The sequence below is a fragment of the Panthera pardus genome, unplaced genomic scaffold (assembly GCF_024362965.1).
Source record: "Panthera pardus isolate Hobbes unplaced genomic scaffold, ASM2436296v1 HiC_scaffold_10, whole genome shotgun sequence".
Lineage (NCBI taxonomy): Eukaryota > Metazoa > Chordata > Mammalia > Carnivora > Felidae > Panthera > Panthera pardus.
Window position 1 is genome coordinate 440,641 of NW_026526655.1, and position 20,981 is coordinate 461,621.

The 20,981-nt window shown below is 63.8% G+C and overlaps 2 protein-coding genes across 2 annotated transcripts in view; one reads left to right on the forward strand and one right to left on the reverse strand.

Moving 5' to 3' along the window:
- Nucleotides 1-577: 577 nt before the first annotated feature.
- STK25 (serine/threonine kinase 25) lies at nucleotides 578-12,667 on the forward strand. The gene is given in 14 exon segments (XM_053902546.1): nucleotides 578-700; nucleotides 1,202-1,324; nucleotides 6,523-6,753; nucleotides 7,429-7,485; nucleotides 7,943-8,051; nucleotides 8,774-8,931; nucleotides 9,015-9,200; nucleotides 9,589-9,734; nucleotides 9,967-9,999; nucleotides 10,001-10,044; nucleotides 10,047-10,081; nucleotides 10,239-10,310; nucleotides 11,841-11,977; nucleotides 12,206-12,667. Coding segments are annotated over 13 exon segments (1,278 nt in total). The 5' UTR covers nucleotides 578-700; nucleotides 1,202-1,294; the 3' UTR covers nucleotides 12,246-12,667.
- Nucleotides 12,668-12,788: 121 nt separating this feature from the next.
- FARP2 (FERM, ARH/RhoGEF and pleckstrin domain protein 2) overlaps nucleotides 12,789-20,981 on the reverse strand; it is a 107,980-nt gene continuing 99,787 nt past the window's right edge. The window contains 10 exon segments of the mRNA XM_053902541.1: nucleotides 12,789-13,042; nucleotides 13,333-13,398; nucleotides 13,661-13,812; nucleotides 14,026-14,133; nucleotides 15,026-15,186; nucleotides 15,535-15,653; nucleotides 16,396-16,478; nucleotides 16,686-16,706; nucleotides 19,811-19,900; nucleotides 20,488-20,556. Of these exon segments, the coding sequence (XP_053758516.1) occupies nucleotides 12,976-13,042; nucleotides 13,333-13,398; nucleotides 13,661-13,812; nucleotides 14,026-14,133; nucleotides 15,026-15,186; nucleotides 15,535-15,653; nucleotides 16,396-16,478; nucleotides 16,686-16,706; nucleotides 19,811-19,900; nucleotides 20,488-20,556 (936 nt within the window). The 3' untranslated portion in view covers nucleotides 12,789-12,975.

The window sequence follows — 20,981 nt, forward strand, 5'->3', positions numbered from 1 at the left end:
TGCTACATCACATTTTGTTTCTCCATCCCACCCTCCACGGTCACTTGAGTTGCTGCACTGGGCAGGGTCTCCAAAACAGGGTATCGGCGAAAGCCCTCCAAGGCGGAGGGGAGGAGGGAGAGCAGAGAGCGGGGAGGTGGGTGGAAGGGACCACCAGGAGGGAGGATAGAGAGGGGAAGAGAGGAGGGGAGGGGAGAGGAAGGCCGGAGGGGGATGGACGGGACTGGGAGGGAGGACGGAGAGGGGGTGGCGGGGGTAATGGAGGAGGCAGACGGGGACCGGGTGGGCGGGAAGGGGAGCGAGTCCACGGGTGGGAGGACGCATGCCCAAGGGCCCCCCCAACCCCCGGCTGCAGGACCCCTCCTGGCCCCGGCCCCGGCCCCGCCCCGGCCCGGCCCGGCCCGCGGCCTGCCGGGAGACGTAGTGTAGAGGCGCTCAGGAAGCCCGACTCCGAGTCCCGGCGAGCCCCGCGACACCGCCCTGCCCCGTGGCTTGCCGGGACTTGTAGTCCAGAGCCGGCGGGCACCCGAGCGCGGAGCGAGCGGCGGGACTCGGTGTCCCAGAGAGCCCCGCGCCGGGCCACGACACCGCGCACCGCCTTCGCCGTCGCCGCCGCTGGGCTTTCTCCGGTCGCCGCCGCCACTGCCGCTCCTTCGCGGGCTGGAGGTCCGGGCGCTCCCCGGGCGAGAGGAGGCTGCGGGTGGGAGCCTTCGTGGGCACTGAGGAGCGGGCCGGGGGAGGCCGGGATGGAGCCCCCCGGAGGTGGGCGCGCTGCCGGGTGGGCCCGCGCCTGCGGCGGTTGGGGAGGGGGCCGGGCGGTGGGGGGGTGTCGGGCGGTTACGGACCGTGGGGCGAGCGGAGGGCGCTGAGGGAACTGGGGGCGGGGCTTGGCGGTGGGGGCAGGGCGCGGGGAGGGGGGAGAGGACGCTGGAGGTGGGGTTCGGGGTGGGGTAGGGCGCTGGGGGCGGGGCTCAGCGCTGGGGGGGTGTGAGGGGCGTGAAGGGGCTCGGGGACCCGGCCCTGGGCGGCGGGGGGAGTAGCGGTGGAGGGTCGGAGGCCAGAGCGCGGGCGGGAGAGGCTAAGAAGGGGGGCCCCGCTTGGTGAGGCCATCAGGGAACGAGACGGGTGGGGGCGCCTGGCCCCGGGGAGCCCCGTGTACCCCGAGCAGCACCAGCATCGAGCGCGCCTGCTGTCCTTCCAGTTGACTGAAGCGAGGGAGCCGGCTTCCAGAGCCTCGAGGCGGGATCTAGGGGCCTCGTGGGGTTGCAGCCGATGGTCTGAGGGCATCGCAGACATGGCTCACCTCAGGGGCTTCGCCAACCAGGTAAGGCTGGTTCCAGGATGGGGGGTGTGCGGCAGCGTGCCTGCCCCGCCCCCGCACGTGGGAGCGCCGACCGCCACGTCCCGGGAAGACGTTTATTTCACCCACGAGCGTGTCACCTGAAAAACGCCTGGGCTTTCAGGAGAGCCGCCCGCTGAGGACCCCGCTCCTCCGGGGACCCGAAGGAGGGGGCAGTGCAGAGGGGCTGCTGCCTCGGGGCGGCTGGTGCGGGGTTTTGGGGGGCAGATGCGCGCAGACTTCTCAGAATAGAAGCCCCCCCCTCCCCCCCCACCGCGCCCCGCGCAGGAGTGGAGGGTGTGCGGAGGCTGACCTTGGGAGCAGAGCGGCGCCGGGTGGCGCCGGTGGGTTTGTCTGGGAACCTGGGTGGCTGCGTTTGCGGGGGCCGGGGCCGGGCCAGGGGCATGCCGGGCTGTGGCAGAGGCTGGGGGTTCCCTCCCTGGGGGCGCGATGAAGCAGCCTCGGGTGACTTGGTGTGTCGGGAGAGCTGAGGGCCCCAGTGTGCTTCTGTCGGGGTTTCTTGGGAAGGCTGCTCTAGGAGCGCGTCACCTGGGCCGGAAGTGCCTGCCTGCAAGGTTCTTGTGCTTCCCCACCCGAACCACTTTGCGGCCTCACCGGCCGGCTCTGGGGGACCCCCCACATCCGGCCGGAGTCTGCCCGGAGCCGGCTGCTGGTGCTGGGACGTGGTGGCGGCAGCCAGCGTGGGGGCTTGTGGTTGGTTCCCCTCCCCGTTTGGTTGTCTCAAAACAAGGGCGATGGAGGCAGCATGAAGGGGACTTTTCCTAGGTGCTGGCGGTGTGGTCGTGTTCTCAGTGGGCTGGCTGCTGCAGGGTGATGGGATGGCCCGTTAGCCCCCCTCCGCCGGCATCTGCCCCGGGAAGGTGTGGACGGGGAAGCCTGTGGGGCTCCCATCGAGCAGCGCGTCCTGCACCAGCTGTGGCCACAGATGGGAACCGGGCCTCACCGGGTGATGCCGAATGGGGCTAGCAGATTCCTCTCTAGGCTTTGACATTTCTGTGTGGTAAGTCACATTACTGGTGCGCAGAGAAAACTCGGCCTCGAGCTTATTTTTAAGAGCCGCAGGGTACATTTTGCACCCAGAAAGAGCCTCCCTTGCCTTACCCCGCCCCGCCCCCCATCCTGCTGCTGGTGAGTGACAAGCTGCAGAGAAAGCACCGGAGAACCAAGCCGGTGATGGTGAAGCGACTGTATCAAAGCTCACCTTGTAAGTTCCACGGCTGCAGCTCCCAAGTGCACAGAAAGCCCCAAAGCCGTGTGTGAAGGGCTTTGACGTTCATTGTCAAACTTAAGAGGCGCTTAGAAAGGTGCAGGTTAGAAAGAGAGAATTGATTTGGAGAAAAAACAACACTTTGGGTGACATTTACTTATTCGGTAAACGTTTATAGAGCGCTTGCCGCCAGTCTCTCTGCGCTAAGCCTTTTGCGTGTGTAGCTCTCGTGGTTCCCCTCAGCCTCACCACACAGGTGCTGTCGTCACCCTGGGTTTAAAACTCGGTGCTTAGAGATGTTAGTTGGCTAGAAAGCGGCAGGTCGAGGCCTCGAATCCAAGTGTACCTGGGGTGACGCTCCCAACCGTCCTGCAGTCCGATGGCAGGATGTGTCTGTCGTCACGGCTTCATTGTTTCTCCCAATGAATCAGAAATACCCTTTACCATTCTTCTTTTCCCTCTTAGAATACAGGAAGGAAAAAAAGCTGTGGGAGTAGTTCCCGTGGGTCCCGGAAGTCGGAGCCCCGAGCTGCCCCCGTCCCCGTGTGCAGTCGGCGCTTCGTGTCGGCCCTCGGCGTCCAGATCAGACGGGGAGAAGGGACCCCTCAGGAACGAAGCCCCCTTTGTCCTTTCAGAGGCCAGTGGCAGGGAGCCTGTCAGCGTATCATTTTCTCTTGAGACAGTTGTCACTGTGGCTCCGTGGGGCAGTCCCTGCTTGGGGCAGTAGGCCGTGCTCCCCCACAGCCTGCCCTCCCGCCCTCCACATCTCTCCTCCTCCCTCCTCCCCCCTCCCCCCCAGCTTGTTCCTGTGCTGCCACCTGTCGTGTGGTGGGTGGGGATGGCTTCGCTCCCCTCATTTCGTGAGGTGACATTAACGGCAGACACGCTGCCAGGCAGCGGCCACAGACCTGGCAGCCTCAGGGTTGGAGGACAAGGGTGTCAACCCCCAGAGCCAGTCGAGCTTTTGAGCTTTTACAGCATCGCCTGGAAAAGCAGCCCGAGGCCCCCAGACCCAGGAGCTACTTGCCTTTCCTTCTCCCGGCGGGGCTGGGAACAGGTGGGCCCTGTGACATTCTTGTAGCGTCAGGGCCGCAGCCAGGCGTGTGCACGTGTCACACTGTCTGCTGAGTTGACTGGCCTGCAGTCGGGGGGACTCCAGGAGTATGAGAGTCGGGGGTTGGGGCTCCCCGCCTTCCTTGCCAAGCCAGGAACTCTGGCTTAGGGTCCACCGTGTTCTCCCGGGCAGTGGGGGTCTGAGTGCCCCATCTGGGGGTTTCCCTTGTTGGGTTGCTGGCCCTGCGTGGAGAGGGCCGCGGTGTTCTCAGCAGGGCTGAGGGGAGCGGAGCAGGAGGACGTGTTGCCAGCAATTGCCTGAGGGTGGGAAGGGGACCCGCTGATTGGTGCTGCCTGCTGTCCGTCCCACCTCCTCCAGCTCTTCTCTCAGGGCACCTTAGGAGAGGGACTTTCTTCGGCGACCGAGGACACAAGGTCAGGGCACCAGCTGGACTGGAGTTACTGGACAGCCGTCGTGGGGTATCCTGCAGGGCTGTGCCAGCCCTTCTGGGGCAGGGGACAGGCTGGCGGTCTGGTGGACCGCCGCCCCCGGCACCGAATAGGCGGTGACGGCTGAGTCGATGGCAAGAGCCTCTGGGAAGGTGCTGTTTGGGCCGATGCGGAAGGAGCAGGTCCGGGAGGGGCCGTGTCCCAGACCATGCCCCACCGCGGCAGCCAGGGAACGGCGAGGTCCCCCACCGCTCGCGGAGAAGGCCCTCCGGCAGGAAGGTGTTCTTGTCCTGCCTCCGGCCGGTCACGTGTGGGGTCGCGTGTGGGGTCGCGTGTGGGGCCGGGGGTTGGCGGGATGGCGCAGGCGCCCTGCCGGGCCTTTCTTCCGGGTGGGGGTGGGTTCTGGCCACGTGATCCGCGCCACCCCCCTCCCGAACACAGCCGAGTGGCTGCAACTCGCGGCCACATGCCTAACCTGTCCTGGTTTTCTTGACATGCGCGGCAGGAATGGAGATGCCCGGCGGTTGGGCCCGAGGGACCCGAGTGGCGCTCAGCTCTGTGTCCTGCTGAAGCCTTCAGCCTTGGCCTGGGGACTCGGTGGTAACTCGACCGCGTGCGCCCGCTGCGCCTTGTCCTCTACGTGCGCTGGCTTGGGGACTGGGCTGCTGGTTCTGGTGAGGAAGCGAGGAGGGCCACGTTCCTGAACCAGCTGGGCCAGCGTGTGGATGGAGCCCGGCCCGGCCCGCCCCGTCTGCGGGGACTGTGCTGAAGTGCTGCTCTGCCCCTCGGTCCCGGCCAGGCCCCGCCCCGGCCCCGCCCCATCTGCTGTCCTGCGGGGCTCCTGGCACCCGACGGCCCCTGCTGTCCTGGCTCTCCGGGGGCTCGGAGTCAGGGCTGCTCACCTGTGGGCCTGCGTGCCGTCCCCTCCCTCCCGGTCGCACGCCTGCACGCCTCGGGAAGGCGGCTAATTAGCAGTTTCTGTTGACGCGTGGTCTCTGTCTGGAGCCGGTCGGGCCCGACGTGGAGCTTTGCTGGGGGTGAGCCCAAGGCGGGCTCCGTGTGTGTGCCGAGTCCACGCGTGGAGGGCTCAGCTCGGGACCGGGGGCGCCCACCCACCGCAGGATGGGCCGTCCCTCGGGCCGACGAGGCACGGGAAGCCGTACTTTTCTCCCTCGCGTACCCGGCGCCAAGATGCTCTGTTGCCAGTGGTGCTGGGGCCGTGGCAGCGGCCTCTGTGCCGGGAGGCGCCTCCTGGTGGATCCGAGTCTCGGGGCCTTGGAAAACCCTTTCTGCCTCTGCCTGGACAAGACGCTAGGCTCCCACCCTCCCGGCCCCCTGCGTCGCTCTGGGGCTGTGTGGACTGCTGCTGGCTCTCTGAGGACACAGTGGCTTGGCGTTCCCAAGAGAGTGCTGTTCTCGGGAGCCCGGGGGGCCACGTGCGCAGGGGTGTTGCCTCCTTCGGGCAGCCCCCCAAAGGCTGAGAGCCATCTCAGCCCCTGACGTGTGGAAGGTCGGCGTCAGGCGTGTGAGTGTCCGCCCACGGGCCGGCGGGTGCCCTCTGCCGGCCGCGCCCTGGTGCTCAGACCTCTGGGCGCTCTTTTTCAGGCTTTGAATTTAAGTCCGAGGACAGGACAGTGCGCTGGTTTTGCGTGGTACTTGAATATCCAGGATTAAGCGTCCAAGACAGCATCAGTTTTCAACTCCCCGCTGGTGTGAGGGTGGAGCTGTCTTGAGGACTGATTTGGGGACCAGAAGGGAAGCCGTTTCCGGGGGGTGTGGCTCCCAGGTGTGCAGGGAGAACCGGCTGACGCCATAGACTCTTGCTCAGGAGGAGTTCGGGGGGGTCCGGGGAACCGAGAGCGCCGGTACCTCCCTCCCCCGCCCCCGAGTCTAGCTGGGGTGTGTTTGTTACAAACGAAGAGGCAGCATGGGTACGTTCTTGCGAACTAGGCCTCTGGTTCGCGAGACTGCGTTGGTGCTGTCCCCACTGTCCCCGCTGTCCTATGGGATAGCCTCGCTGCCCCCAAGTCCCCATTTCCTACCCACGTATCCCCTTTAAACTTGTCCTTGTGCCTCACTTGGCCCTCCCCACGTGTCCACGTGTGGGGTGTGGGCAGATAGGGCATGACCTTCGTGGTCTCTCCACCTGCTCCACAGCCTGGTCCCCTGGCTGCTGCGGGGGCCTCTGTGCTCCTTTGTGGGGAGGGTACGTTTAGGTTTCCTGAACAAAGAGGTAAAAGCAGCAAGGAGAGGGGTGCCTGGCCGGCTCAGTCAGAAGACTGCGACTCTTGATCTTGGGGTTGTGAGTTCAAGCCCCACAGTGGGTGTAGAGATGATTTAAAAAGCGTAAACTTAAAAAAAAATGTGGGTGGGCTCCCTAGCTCCTCATTTTGGGGATTGCCACCTCCTCCAGCAGGGTCACCCTCAGTCTGCCTGCTCCGTGTCTCTACAGCACTCACGCGTGGACCCCGAGGAGCTCTTCACCAAGCTCGACCGTATCGGCAAGGGCTCCTTTGGGGAGGTATACAAGGGGATCGACAACCGCACCAAGGAGGTGGTGGCCATCAAGATCATCGACCTGGAGGAGGCCGAGGATGAGATCGAGGACATCCAGCAGGAAATCACTGTGCTCAGCCAGTGTGACAGTCCCTACATCACCCGCTACTTCGGCTCCTACCTGAAGGTGCCTGTGGGGTGGGGGCTCGCTCCACGCCAGGCCTGCGCTTGGGTAGATGCCCGTGACCGCCGCCCCCCACCCAGGCTGCCTCCAGAGAGGCAGAAAGTCCCTGTACCTGCTCGGGAGGCCCGGGCTGGGTCTGCCCCACATGGGGACGGTGGGGACAGGCCGGGTCTGAAGGATGAGGGCACTCAAGAAACTACAGTCCCGAGGGCCAGGTGGGCATGGAGGACATGAATGCGACCTAGTTGGCTCTGCAGTGGCCGTGGGGTCTCACTTCCTGTCCGTGCCGTCTCCCGGGCCAGGGCAGCCCCACGGCACAGCGTCTTTGAGCCCACCCCCCGCTCTGCCCTCGGGGGCCCGCCCAGGGGGACGCCTGGGTGCAGGTGCCCGCAGGCCGAGTGCCGGCTGGACATGTCATTCCTGCGGCCTGGTTCCCGTTGGGGTACTGGCATGGGGGACCTGGCCACCGGCCTGAGCACTGGGTCCATCTACACACACACACATCAGGGGTGTGACAGGAGGGGGGGCTGGATAGGGGCCCCTGGGGCCCTTTTGCGGTGGGTCCCTGAGGGTCGGTCCCTGAGGGTTCCTGAGGGCTGGAGGCCTGAGTCTCCCCTGACGGGGAGTGTGTGTCTTGGGGCCGTGGCCTCGAGCTCATGGGCGTTTCTCTGGGCCCAGGGCACGAAGCTGTGGATCATCATGGAGTATCTGGGCGGAGGCTCCGCGTTGGACCTGGTGAGGCATAGGCTGCGGCAGTGGGCGGCTTGTCGTGGGCAGGAGTGGACACAGGAGGTGGCTGTGGGGCTTGGGGCAGCAGCCCTGGACCCACTGCCTGAGGACCCCCGGCTCCTGTGGGCCTCCGGTCCTTGGCTGTTTCGGTGTGGTGCGTGCTAAGAGCCTTCTCAGCCCAGAAGTGAACTGGGGTCCATTTCCACTGGTTTCCCGGGGGTTCTGGGCTGGTGGGGTGCAGGCGGGCCAGCGCCCCCAGGTACGTGGGCTCGGCAGTGGCCGGGACCCCCTTCGTGCCAGCGGAGAGAACGGTAGATGCTGTCTGGAGAGAGCCTCCCCCCCTCCCACCTGACTCAGCATCTGAAGTCCACTTATCCCCTGGCGGAGGCCGCGGCCGTGGGGCTGGGATTGGCGTGTGCCAGTGGGGGTGCCTGAGGCCCTGCCGTCCCTTCTCTGCCTGCAGCTGAAACCCGGGCCCCTGGAGGAGACGTACATCGCCACCATCCTGCGGGAGATCCTGAAGGGCCTGGACTACTTGCACTCGGAGCGCAAGATCCACCGAGACATCAAAGGTCCCCGGGGGCGCGGCCCCTGTCCCTCGTCCCCGTCCCCTCCAGACCCTAGAAGCGCCAGGGTGCGAGGTGGAGGTCGCTGCGAGGGGTGTGCGGCTGGCGGTACTGGGGGGTCTGGGATGTGGGGACCCTTGTAGTTCGGCGCTTCTGGCCTGAACTCCCTTGGGCCGTCCGACGCCGAGCGGTGCCGTCTCGCTCTGTTCCTGAAGACGCTGCCAGTAACAGAACTTTCCGAGTATGTTGTGCCCGTACGGTGGGGACACCACCTCTGCTCCTCGGGTCAGAAGGGACCTGATTAAAGCAGACGTGTGGATTTTTTGCTCGTGGTCTCCTGAGCGCCCAGTGTGTGCTCCAGCGGCCCCGCCGTGGGAGCCGGCCCTGCCAGGGGCAGCCGGGGGTGTGAGGGCGAGGGCCAGAGTCACCTCTGCCTGCTTTGCCGGTCGGGAGAAAAGGGCGGCGGCTCTGTTCTTGGGGTTTGTCATATAAGGCCCACTCTGGGAAGGCCTGGACCTCGTGCCCAGGCGGGCCCCTCCCGCAGCCACCCCCCGGCCGTGCACGTGGTCCTGGGTGCCTGGCCTGCCGGGTGCCGAGGAGAGCTAAGGTCCCTGAGCCGGACCTGCTGGCGTCCCCAGGTAGACCTGTGCTTCCTCAGGCAGCTGTGTGCAGGGGGAGGGGCCCTGCGCGGTGCTGAGGGTGACCCCCTACCGTCCTGTGTCGAGCAGCCGCCAACGTGCTGCTCTCAGAGCAGGGTGACGTGAAGCTGGCCGACTTCGGTGTGGCGGGGCAGCTCACAGACACACAGATCAAGAGGAACACGTTTGTGGGCACCCCCTTCTGGATGGCGCCCGAGGTCATCAAGCAGTCGGCCTACGACTTCAAGGTGGGCGCGGCGGGCGGCAGGGGGGCCGCCGCGTGGCTTGGGACCCCCCCGGCGGCAACAGTCCCGTATGGGTCTCCGTCCAGGCTGACATCTGGTCGTTGGGCATCACGGCCATCGAGCTGGCCAAGGGCGAGCCTCCGAACTCTGACCTCCACCCCATGCGTGTCTTGTTCCTGATTCCCAAGAACAGCCCGCCCACCCTGGAGGGCCACCACAGCAAGCCTTTCAAGGAGTTTGTGGAAGCCTGCCTCAACAAAGACCCCCGATTCGTAAGGCCTGTCTCACCCTGGCCGCTGGGGCCCTGGCTCTGTGGGGTGGGCCGGGAGGAGGCCTGAGCGGCCGAAGGCGGTAGGGGCGGCTCTGGGACCGGGCCCCAGAGAACGGCCCCGTGGGCGGGGACGGGGCCTGAGGCCCCTTCCTTGCGCCCGGCCTCGCCCAGCCCCGAGCGCCTCCCGATCCAGAGCGGGCCCTGGCCAGGGGCTGAGGTCTGGGGGAGCTCGTGGCGGGTGTTTACCTGGTGTGGAGGGGATGTGTTCCACCCCAGCCTGCTGGTGGCCTCGTCCCTGTGGTCCCCGGGGGGAGCCGTGAGCTCCGGGAGTGTAAAGGCAGAGCTCAGCTGTCCCTGGCGTCCGCTGACCTGTGCCCTTCCTTCGGCAGCGGCCCACTGCCAAGGAGCTGCTGAAGCACAAGTTCATCACCCGCTACACCAAGAAGACCTCCTTCCTCACTGAGCTCATTGACCGCTACAAGCGCTGGAAGTCGGAGGGGCACGGCGAGGAGTCCAGCTCCGAGGACTCCGACATGTAAGGGCCCTTCCGGGGGTCACGCCCCCTGATGGCCGTGGGCCTTGTGCCGTGGCGGGGGTGGGGGTGGGGGGTCAGTGGGCCCCTAGGGCCCCGGGGCGGGCCTACTTGACATTCAGGGCCATGAGGTTGCCTCCAAAATAAACGGGGAGACTAAGGGCAGGTGTGGGCCTTGGGACCCCCAAATCCCAGCCCCCATGCTCCTCATGACCCTTCTCACCTTCCACCGTAGTGACGGAGACACTGAGGATGGAGAGCAGGGCCCCCTCTGGACGTTCCCCCCCACCATCCGGCCGAGCCCCCACAGCAAGGTGCACAAGGGCACAGCCCTGCACGGCTCCCAGAAGGTCTGACCTGGCTGGGGGGTGGGGGGCAGGCACCCAGGCCTGGACACCTCACGGGCTGCACCTTTTAAGGAGGTCAGAAAGCTGGGAGGGGGACGGGGCACGCCTGACCCTGGGGCACACTCGCTCTCATCACCCTGCCGGGGCTTTGACTTGGCAGTCTGCGGAGCCCGCCAAGAGGCAGCCGAGGTCCCAGTGCCTGTCCACGCTGGTCCGGCCTGTCTTTGGAGAGGTAAGGGCCAGGTCAGGGGGTCCCCTGGGGCAGGAGGCTATCGTGCTTCCCTGCACACGCTGTCCCCACATTGCGACCTTGAGGTTTATCAGGAGGTGTGCTGGCCAGCCCCCCCCCCCCCCCCACCGCCGTGTGGGGCTTCTGGGCCCCTTGAAGCCCATTGTGGTTGGACCTGGACCTGGGGGCCAGGCTTTCTGAGCAAAGCAGAAGCGGCCGGGAGAAAGTACTTTAATGTGACCTCCCCGAGTTCTCCCCCTGCTGTGGTGGTTTGGGGTCTCAGGATGGCTCTGATCGAAAACTGTGACTTTTATTTTGAACTGCAAACGCATGGGATGGTCATCTGTTGAGACAGAGCCTGGGAGGTTCAGTTCTCAGTGCTGGATGTCAGGCTCAGGGCAGGGAGGCCTCAAGGGTCATGTGACCCTGCACGTTACCTACCAGTGGGGGGTCGATAGCACCCCAGGGACCCCCACACCCTGGACTTGGGGCTGGCAGTAGGTCAGGGGCCCAGTTCCCACCGCAGGCCCAGAGAGGGAGGAACGGGGTGCTGAGAGCCTTCCTGAGGCAAGTGGGCCCTGGGGTATCCGCTGGGGGGCAATGGGTAGAGGCGGGAGAGCTCCCACCTGGAGGGGCCTGATATGCAGGGGAGGAGGTTGGGGAGGAGCAGGTGGCCAGAGCGGTAGTGTCCGGCCATGGACCAGGAGCTTGGGCTCAGCTGGGACACGTCCCCACACTGGGGAGGGAGGCGGCCAGTGTCAGAGGAGGGCCGGGGCTGTTAGCGCCCTGGGCCGCTTGGCATGTATAGAGTGGAGGGGTGGGGCCCTGGGCTGCTGGAGCCCCTGCACCGTGTGTGATGGCGCGTGTGTGGGGAGGTTGGGGGGGAAGCATAGCCTCATCAGGTGGTCGGGGCCCCCCTGTGGGGCCTGATTCTGTGGGCGGGGCCTGAGGTGGAGGCCGCTGGACGGGGTGTGCTAGGAGGCACCCTTGTAGTTTCTGTGAGGGGTGTGGCAGGGGACCCGGGTGACCTGCTTCTAATCCCCAGGGCGGTGATGCCTCCCTCTGGTTCTCACAGCCCCCGGTGGTGGTGGGGCCCAGGGTCAGGATGCCTTGATCTGGCTGTGCTGCGCACTGAGGGGCTTCTGGGCTGTTCTCTCAAGTTTGCGGGGCCTGAGGCACGGGGTTTCTGTGACCCTTGGGAGGAAGCCACGTGGTCAGCCTGGCCCACTGTAGCGTGACGGTGACAGGCCAGTAGAGACCCCTCTCGAGAGCGGAGTTGGGAGATTCCCTCGGGTGCGGGGGTGGGGCAGCATCTGTCTTTGCGGGAGCCCCGGGTTTGGCCTAAGCGGTCCCAGGAACCCCGGGGGACCCGGCCCACCCTAGCTCTGCGGTGGACCGACAGCTGGGGTCCCGCAAACGCAGGTCACAGCGAGGGGCCGGGAAGCCTTCCGCGGGAGCTTCCTTGTGGGAGCGTCAGAGCCGAGGGCCCCGGGGCCGGCAGTTCCGGTCAGGCTCCCGGCGGTCTCTCCACAGCTCAAGGAGAAGCACAGGCAGAGCGGCGGAGGCGTGGGGGCGCTGGAGGAGCTCGAGAACGCCTTCAGCCTGGCCGAGGAGTCCTGCCCTGGCATCTCGGACAAGCTGATGGCGCACCTGGTGGAACGTGTGCAGAGGTGAGGCCCGGGGCGCCGGCCTCGTCTGCGTCGGCTTCTCTTTTTCTTTCCTCTGGAGCCTCGGGGCCTGCGAGGAGAGGCCGCGGCCCCCGCGGCCCCCGGCGGACTGTGCTCAGAGGCTCGGGTCAGAACGCGGGCCGCCCCCTCCCTCGGCATCCCGGAGCCCCCACCCTGCCCGGGGCCGCGCCCCTCCTGGCCGGGAGTGACCGGGTCTCCCCCGCTCCGCAGGTTTTCCCACAACAGAAACCACCTGACGTCATCCCGCTGAAGGCGCTGCTGCTTGAGAAGTGGGGAGAAGGGTCTTTGTGTGGAGCCCCCTGTGCTGTCGTGGCCACGTGGGCCTCACTGCCGGGTCACCGCCCCCCACCCGCGCAGAGGGTCCCTCTTCCACGTCCCCTCCTGGCAGCGGAGCACCGACAGGTGACCACGTGGCACGAGGAGCAGAGACTGTCGGGGCAGCCCTGCCTCCTCCCCTGCCTGGGGCCCACCGTGGCCGCGCCGGGCCCAGGTTTGCTTCGTGTCGCATTACCGTGTCTCCCAAGGACTCGTTTCGGCCAGGACCTTTTTTTTTTTTTTTTTTTTTTTAAAGAAAACGAACTTCCTGCTTCCCTAAATGTTCTGAGGTTAAGGTGTTAGTTTTCATAGAACGTCGAGAGGCTCGGGCCACTTTCAATAAAAACCTGAATCGGACAGATGCTGGTGGTGGGCGGGGGCCCCGGTTCTGGCTTCTGAGTCCTTATCATGGCACAGGGTGACCCTGTGGTCCACTGGCAGGAGAGCAGGGGAGAAACTCTTTATCTTGGACCGCACGCACGTTTGCATGGACAGACTAACAGAGCCCGTGTCCGTTTACTTTGATTTGTGAGGAAACCCTGGGGAACCGAGAAACTCTAGGCCCTTGCCCTCCCGGGACCAGGTGGGAACTTTGGTGTCCTCTCCTCCAGAGGGCTGTGGGGCGGGCTCCAGAGTGGCTGCTGCTGGACTTGCGTGGACACGTGTCACCTGGCGTGCAGCTGTGGGGCCCACCCTGGTTCCCGTTCCGGGCCGGTCCTCGGCGGAGCGCTGCTCTGGAAGAGGAGAGGGCAGGGGAGCGTGGGGTGCGGCCACCATCCCTGAGCCGGGCCCGCCTTTTTGTGTGTCCTTCCCGGTGCCCACTGGGTCTCGGGATGACGGCCCTCCCAGAGGTCACTGTGAGGCGTCCCCACGCTGTCCTGCCCCACCTATCCTACGCCGGGGACCCGAGGAGACCACAGCCACCCCTGTGCCGTGGGGAAGACGGGACCCGCGGTCACGGGGGATGTGCTGACCCTGCTCTGCTTCTTGGTTCTGCCCTCCTCGGGCAGGGCGGGCTTCACGCCTCGTCCTCGGGGCGCCTGGCCCTCCCGGGTGAGCTGCTGGCGCTCTCGATCACCTCCATCCACCTGGAGAAGAGGCTGGGCCGTCAGAAGTTCCCAAGATGCTCACTCGGATTTCAGGGTGTGCCCTGGTCACACCAGTGGCCTTGTGCTCAAATAACTCCCCAGGGGTAACCCCAGGCACGGAGCGAACGGACCAGCCAGCCCTTCTGGAGGCGGCACCCAGCCCTTCTCTCCAGGGCTCAGAGCGCCTGCCTCCGGCACCCTCTGTAACAACAGGAGACCCGCGGGGACAGCGGCCGACCGTGGCCGCCTGCCACAGGATTACCTCTCAAACGTGTACTTGCTCTCAGCCCGGAAGAAGTAGACGTGGGACTTGAACTGGAGCTTGAAGACGTGCTCCTTGTGGACGCAGTCGGCCTCCTTGGGGACGCTGACACTGTAGCCCAGCAGCGGGAGGCTGGCCAGGGGGTAGTCGTCCTGCAAGGTGGCACGCGGTTCGGTGGATGCGCCCCCTCCCTCCCCCCCCGCGACCACCGCCGAACCAGCTCTCCCCGTCGGGACTGAATGCCCCGTGGGAGCGGGCGGAGGAGCCGGGAGGCCGTGCTCTCCTGTGCTAGGAGCAGGGGCCGCCGTCTGCCAGTGCCACGGGCACAGCCGCCTCCCCGCCCCGGCTCCGTCCAGCACCTTTACCTGATGAGTTTTGTAGAAGAACAAACAGAAGTTGGTAAAAACCACCCAGAGCTTCTGCCAGCCGTTACTGTTTTTGAATTTTCTCAGCAGGTATCCTGAAAGCTGGTTCTATGGGAAAGAAAGACACCGGTACTGGTTAGCGTCCTGGGACTCTGTCCCGGAGCACCTGCTACCCCAAAGCGCGCGTCGGCCCCCGAGGGCTTTCTTGGCTGTGGCCTTGACTACACTTTCCTGAGCGGCAGCTTCCTTCGCCAGGGCTCTGGGTCGTCAGTCTGTTCATAGTCTGACAGAAGGAGGTTTACAGATGTGGGGGGTGAGGTCCCAGGCGCTAAGTAGAAGGACACGAAATTTCTTTTCCCTGTTTATATCCTCCCCAGCCATGACCCTCATAAACCCGATGCTGCGACAGGCCACGTGGAGCCGTTAGCACGGTCCCGACGAGACAGCCTGGCCCTGAGCGTGGCGTCCTGACCCAGGATGGCCCCTGTGGCCAGTGGCCCCGCCTCTCCCTTGTAACCCTGACTGTGCTCACGAGGGCCCTGCAGGGACGCCTTCAGCCCGCACTCCTCGCCCCTGGCTCGTGGGGCCTGGCGTGCTGGCGGCGCTCTGCCCTTTCGGTGGGCCCTACCTTTCGGGCCCCGGCTGACGGGGGAGCCCGGGGCTCTGACGGCTTCCTCACTTGGCTCTGCCTCAGGTACGACAGGAGCCCAAAACCCACAGCGAATGGGAGGCGGCCTGGGGGCCGAAGGGCTGGAGCGCGAAGTGGCCGCTCTGGGTGATGGAGGTGGGAGGGGAGGCGGCAGCCCCCACGAGACCGCCCTTTCCGGAGAACCCCAGGGACGCTGTCCGCCCGGCTCCTCCCGCACGGAACTAATCTCGTGGGCCTGCACAAGCCCTGATGGTCACGGTCAGCCCGCAGCCTGGTGGCCCCCTGCTCTGCCCGGTCCAGCCCTCCTCCCCTGTAGCCAGCGCAAGCAGAGGGCGCTTGGGGCCGCCGTACCTCGACGGCCGCGCTCTGGTCGGCTCTGGAGACGCTGGTGTTCCGGTACCAGCACACGTGCACTGTGGTGTTGGCCCGGTGCTGGCCCTGCCCCTCCAGGGACCCGTGGACGCCATGAGTGTCTTCGGACTCTTTTTCCGGAGAGACCTCCTCAGAGGACCCTGGGGAAGGAGTCGGCCCTCTGCTCAGAGGGAAACGGGAGCACGGGGCGAGTAGGGTGGGGGTGGGGGGTGCTTTTGGTCCGGTGCTCTGGACTGGGGGACGAGGGAAGCCTGCAGCCCGGGTCAGCAATGGGCGGAGAGCAAAGTCACGCGGCGCTTCTGCCAGAAGAGCTCGTGGTCCCTCCCCGCGCCCCGCCCAACCTCTCCCCTGGTGTTCGGGGTGCCTGGACCGTTCTCTGTGGAGGGAGAGCCTGTGGGCCAGCAGGAGGCCTGTGACCAAGAAAAGGGATCTGTAGGGAAGCTTAGGTGCAGCGGGGTCCCCGAGGGGGCGCCCCGGCCGGAACTCACTGCAGGGAGGAGCGCAGAGCACGCTACCCGGCAGCACCAGGGACGGGTCACCCCCGCTCTTGGCCACGTCGATGGCAGTGTTCAGGTCACATATCCACTTCTCCTTTTCCAGGCGGGTGCTGGTGGGGGAGGGCCGAGGCTCAGCGCCCGGATCACAGGACCCAGGCCACCAGGGGCTCCCTGCTGTGCCGGCTTCTCTGACTGAAGGTCCGAGGGCTGCACCCCCCTGGGAGGTGAAGGGCCTGGAGGGGGGGCTTCTCCAGGGACACTTTATTCCTGAAACCAGAACTTTCAAGTCTCTGCCGCTGAAATACCAGACCCGTTCCTGGTTCATGATTAAGCTGCCACGGCTTCCTGGTGGGGCATTAAGTGTCCTGTGCTCTCTGATGTCAGCGGTGACACGATGACGACGGGGTGGAAGCCCAGAGCCAGGTGCCCGCCCGGGAGGAGAAACGCCTCCCCTCTGGAAGGGGCCAGGGATCCCCGGCCCCTACAGGGCAGTGAGCCACCTGCTCACCTTTGAGCTCAGGCCTCCTTCACACTGGGGTGATTTGGGGGAAGTGGCTCGGCCGTGGGGGCAGGTGGAGGCCGGGCCCCTCCCCGACTTGAGGGGACCTAAGTGCCACTAACCACGTGGGCTGCCCCTGGTCGAGGTAGCTCAACAGCACCGTGGCCGCTCCATGGGGACGTTCTCAAAGGTCACTCGCTTCCCACCACAGGAGAACCTGCTCTCTGGTCACATAACTGAAGCAGGGCTCAAGGGGGCACGCGCCCCACAACGACCTCGCTCGTGCCAGAGAAGCACTCCCCCGCCCCACCCCACCGCCCCGGGCCGCTGGGTGCACAGTGGAACATTCTTACCTGGCTGCCACCACGACTGTTTTCTGAGCTGCACAAATGGTGAAACAGTGTGGAACAGACCGCTCGCTCTCGCCCTCTTCTACCTGTGGCGGGAGAAGAGGCGGGCGTGTGGAGTGAGCCCGGGGCCGGCAGAGCCCGCGCCTGCAGCACAACACAGGTGCCTCGGAAGCCCTGTGCTGGGCAAATCTCTGCTGACTACCAGGGGCTACAGGGGGCATGGGGATCCCCGGGCCACGGCACCTGCCACCCAGGTGGGCGAGCTGTGGGCCGCAGGGCACCCAACTACTCACCGGTGGGTCCAGCACTATTAGCTGAAAGTCAAGCACAGGAAAAAATGTTGAGCATTTTCATTATCAAAAAGGGAAATGGACAGTTCGCTTTATAAACCTGGTACCAAAACCTGACAAAGTTAGCTTCAGAGAAAAACCTGACGGACTGCTCACGGTTCTAAGTGACTCACTGAAGTAACTCCCAAATAAAATACTATCTAATCAAACCCAAAGCACAGACAAGAAATTGTCCTGTGACCGAGGAAGGGGCCTCCAGGGATGCAACGGTGCTTTGACGCTGGGAAGCCGGCCAGCACAGCCGGCCACCACACCTGTCGGGAGGAGGGCGGTCATTTCTGCAATGCCACATACACGTCAGCTAAAATCCAGCGTGTGACTTCTGATGTCTCTCACATGGAAACGGGAGGAAGCCGTAAACATGACACAGGTTCTCTTTCTGAAGCCAAGACCTGTCACCCTTCCCTCTGCATTCAGGATGAGGGCCGGCTGTCTGTTCCCCGGAACCAGCCGGTTACAGACCACCCCCGAAGAGACGGCTTCCCTGTGTGGGGGCCCGTGCGATGCCAACCACCAAGCCTCACTCAGGACACAAAAGATCTGAAAGTGTGAGCAGTGGCCAGCAAGAGAAGGTCACGATGTTCGTCTCCCTGTAAGTCAGCACGTAAATGTAATGCCATTGAACTAGAAATCCCGGTGCTGTTTTTGCAAGGAATTTGTCCCAATGATTCCTCAGTTTATCTGGAAGAATTAAATACTTGAAAGTAGCAAAGAACTTTTTCAAAAGGAGGACGAATAAGGGGTGGAGCTTCCCAACACAGCAACCCCCCCACATGACAGAACAGTGTGAACTGAGGCTGGCCCGGAGAAATGAGACGGGGGGCCCAGCGAGCACCCCAAGTGTGAAGGCCACAGTGTTTCCGTGACGAGGGCAGCCTTGGAGGTCAGAGAGAAACAGATTCGACAAAGGAAGCTGCGTGCGAGGGGGGACGTGGCACGTCCCCATCTGGCGGCCCGCAAGGAAACGCGTTCAGGCAGTTTGTGAGGGAGACTTAAGGAAACTGAATGGATCAGAAGAACAAAAAGGCGCCGATGTGATCTTGGCACAGGGAAGGACTTCCTGAGCCCGCACTAAGGATGGGAGCCCTGATGGAAAAGATGAACTGATCTGACTATAAAAATGTCTGAATTCCCTCCTACAGCAAGGATTTGTTGGGACCTCTGTGCCAGGTGCCGTCCCAGGAGCAAGACACGATCACTGTCCAGTGGACTTTCAATTCTACCAGATCGCACCAAACCGCAGGCGAGACAAACAGGACTTGCCAGCTGGGGAAGGGATCCGCGGCCTCGGCGAGCAGGTGGCGTCTATAAAATGCGGCACAAACGTGTACGAAGAGCCAACAGACCGACAGGGACCGTGGCAGCAGACGCCCGCGTGTCTCCTCGGGGAGGCCCCGGACTCTAGGAGACACGGACTCCGTCGGCCTCCACGACCGTCCAAAAGCTGCGCCACTGGTGGGACCGTGAAGGATGAGGGGTGAGTGCCCAGTGCCCCCCGACGCCGTGGAAAGAGGCTCGGATGCACTTAGTGGGAGGCCGGGTCGTGCATATGCTCCGCCAGTGATGTGGCGCTGATATTCGGAGCCAGAAAAACGAGCTGCCCAAGGCTCAAACAACACGTGCTGGGCGTAGAGATGTGTCGAAAGACCAAAATCCAACGGGGTTATTTCTAATTTCGAAAAACTAAATGGAGCCAGAGTGTCCAATGTCGGGAAACAGTTCAGAAAGCCAGAGTCTGGCCTCCCAGTCCACTGCCCGTCTCCATTAAATGTGCACGGAGCCCACCTATTACAAGCACAGGAGACGTCAGGGATGAAGCGCTGAGCAAGAACGAGCGAGTTACAGAAGAGCTTGTAGGTGATTGCGCCGTGCCGCCCATGGAAATGTTCCCGTACAGACGGAGCCTGAAGGGCATGTTGCAATAATGCCAACAGTGCGTGTTACTTGGTGGCGAAGTTATGAGAGATTTTTATATTTTCCTTTTTTTTCTATGATGAAAGTATAATTAAAAAATATACACTTTAGAACAGATGGGGTCTGCTTCCAGCGAGGGCAGAGGGGTGTGTTCGGACAGGCCCCGTTTTGCTGAGGGTGGGGAAAACCACCAAATGTTACAGGCTCGGGTGCCCAGTGGAAGGAGGCACAGTGCCCAGGAACACGGAGGGCCGGGAAGGGGAAAACACCCTTGAAGAAGGGTGGGGAAATTGAGGCAGACCAGGCAAGTGTAGCAGAGTGGTGTCTGAGCCCCCGCCCGTGGACACCTGGACGGGAGGCTGGCGGGGCTGCAGGAGAGACGCTCACTGTAGTGTGGCCTGTTCTGGACCAACGGCACAGCTCTGTGGCAAACACCCGAACCTGGCCAGCCATCTTGACTGTTCCCAAAGACGGGGTCCAGGCTGAGTGCAGGTTCACACTCCAGGGCGAATGGACAGTGAGTCGATGTGTGTGCGTGAGCCTCTCTGAGACCTTCACGCAGGGTCGTCAGACCACGAACAGCACCCACCACAAAAGGTAAGGCTGGGGAACTGGGTCACATCAAAACGAAGGGCTCGTCAGAGACCACACTGAAGTGTCTGGTTGAGCCTGTGCTGGGGGGACACAGACATGCTGACTGGTGTGTGGTGTGGACAGAGGGCACGCTGTGCAACAGGGTCACCGGTGGCCCAGGCCCGCTACGGCGGCGCACAGACGGGGTGCGACATTTCCTGTGGCCAGCTTCTAGAACGTGGAGGGAAGGCCCGAGCCCAGCCCCCAACTACAGCCTGACGACTTGTTGGCGGTGCTGTCTTCCGGTTTTGAAGCTGTGCGCGCATGTGCACGTGTGACAGAACTAGGAACGATCAGACGACGTGAAGAGAACGGCCCATGTGAGAAGGGATGAGCACAAGAACAATGAAAGGGGATCGGGAGTTTTTTTTTCAAGAGCTGGGTCAGCCCCATTCCCTGAGCACCCAACTGGGGTCTCCCATTGTGCCGTCTAAGGAGGGACAGGCCCCCAGGGGAACGGCAGGTGGGCTGGAGCATGAGGAGGGATAGTAACGACCACCGGCGCGGTGCCTGGCACTCACCAGCATGCCACGGAGAGGAAGGAGGCCCCGGATCCGGAAGTGGCTGGTACCCGTGACCCCTTTGCTTGTGTAGAGCAGCATATCTGAGAACTGAAGACGACAGGCTTTATTACATGAAGCTTAAAAGCAAGCGACAGGTTTCAATGTCTTAATAGACCAACTTCAGCGCCTGGGGCCTTTATGTGGTTATCAAATTGGCTTAGCTTGCTGGAGATTTTGGGCAAAAAAGGGATTTTTTTTTTTCAGTCACACGATTATTTTGACGAGCTGGTAACCACACGAGGCAGCAGATCTCTTAGGCCCGCACGCCCAGTGCCCGCCAGCTGGAGGCGGTGGGGACTTCTGGCTGGTCCTCCGGTCAGGCTCAGCCAGGGTGGCTCAGGCTGGGGTCTCCTAAGTGGCAGGAGGAAGGGAGCTGATCAAGGGGACCCACCGGGAGGGCCTCTCTGAGGCAAAGCCAGCTCTCAGCAGAACATTCCTGCAGCAACGGGAATGTGGACTTTTCTATCTTCTGGTTTTCTGATGGCCTTGCAGACAGGCCCCCAGAACACAGAATGAGGCAGGCGCCTCGCTGCGAGTGTTTTGTGCCGTCCTAGGCGGGCTCCTGTCTGACTTGGGGCTGCTTGCCTGGGCCTCAGCGCTGGCTCACCGGACACAACCACACCCACCCCACCTACCAGAAAGAACATTCTCTGCTGCAGACCTTTCTTGGTGAGCTTGTGAAGGCAGCCCTCGCGGATGAACTCCTAAAAGACAGAGATGAGGTCCTATTTGTGCCGAAGGCCACCTCTGCAGGTGGTGTGCTGGCGGGGCTGAGGGCCAGGTGATGTCACCATTTATACTTCTCTGAGCCGGTCTGGATGAGCCACTCACAGGCCCCCGTCCGACCCTTCGACAGTGCCCTCCTACCCAGGACGCTCCATGCTTTTCCGACCTCTTCCCTTCCCCTGCCCCCCCCCCCCCCCCCCCGCCTCCCTTGGCTTCCAAGTCGGTCCCCAGGCTGTCTGCTGAACACCTGCAGCCCCGTGTCGCCACCGGCCAGCTATGCTGAGAGCCTTCATGGAATGCAAAGGGCACTGTTCTTGTTGAGGGGAAGCTTCTGGAAGGTTCAGACACAGAGATACCGGAGTTCAGCTTTGAGGAAAAACTCGGCCAGAGCAGCCTGAGAATG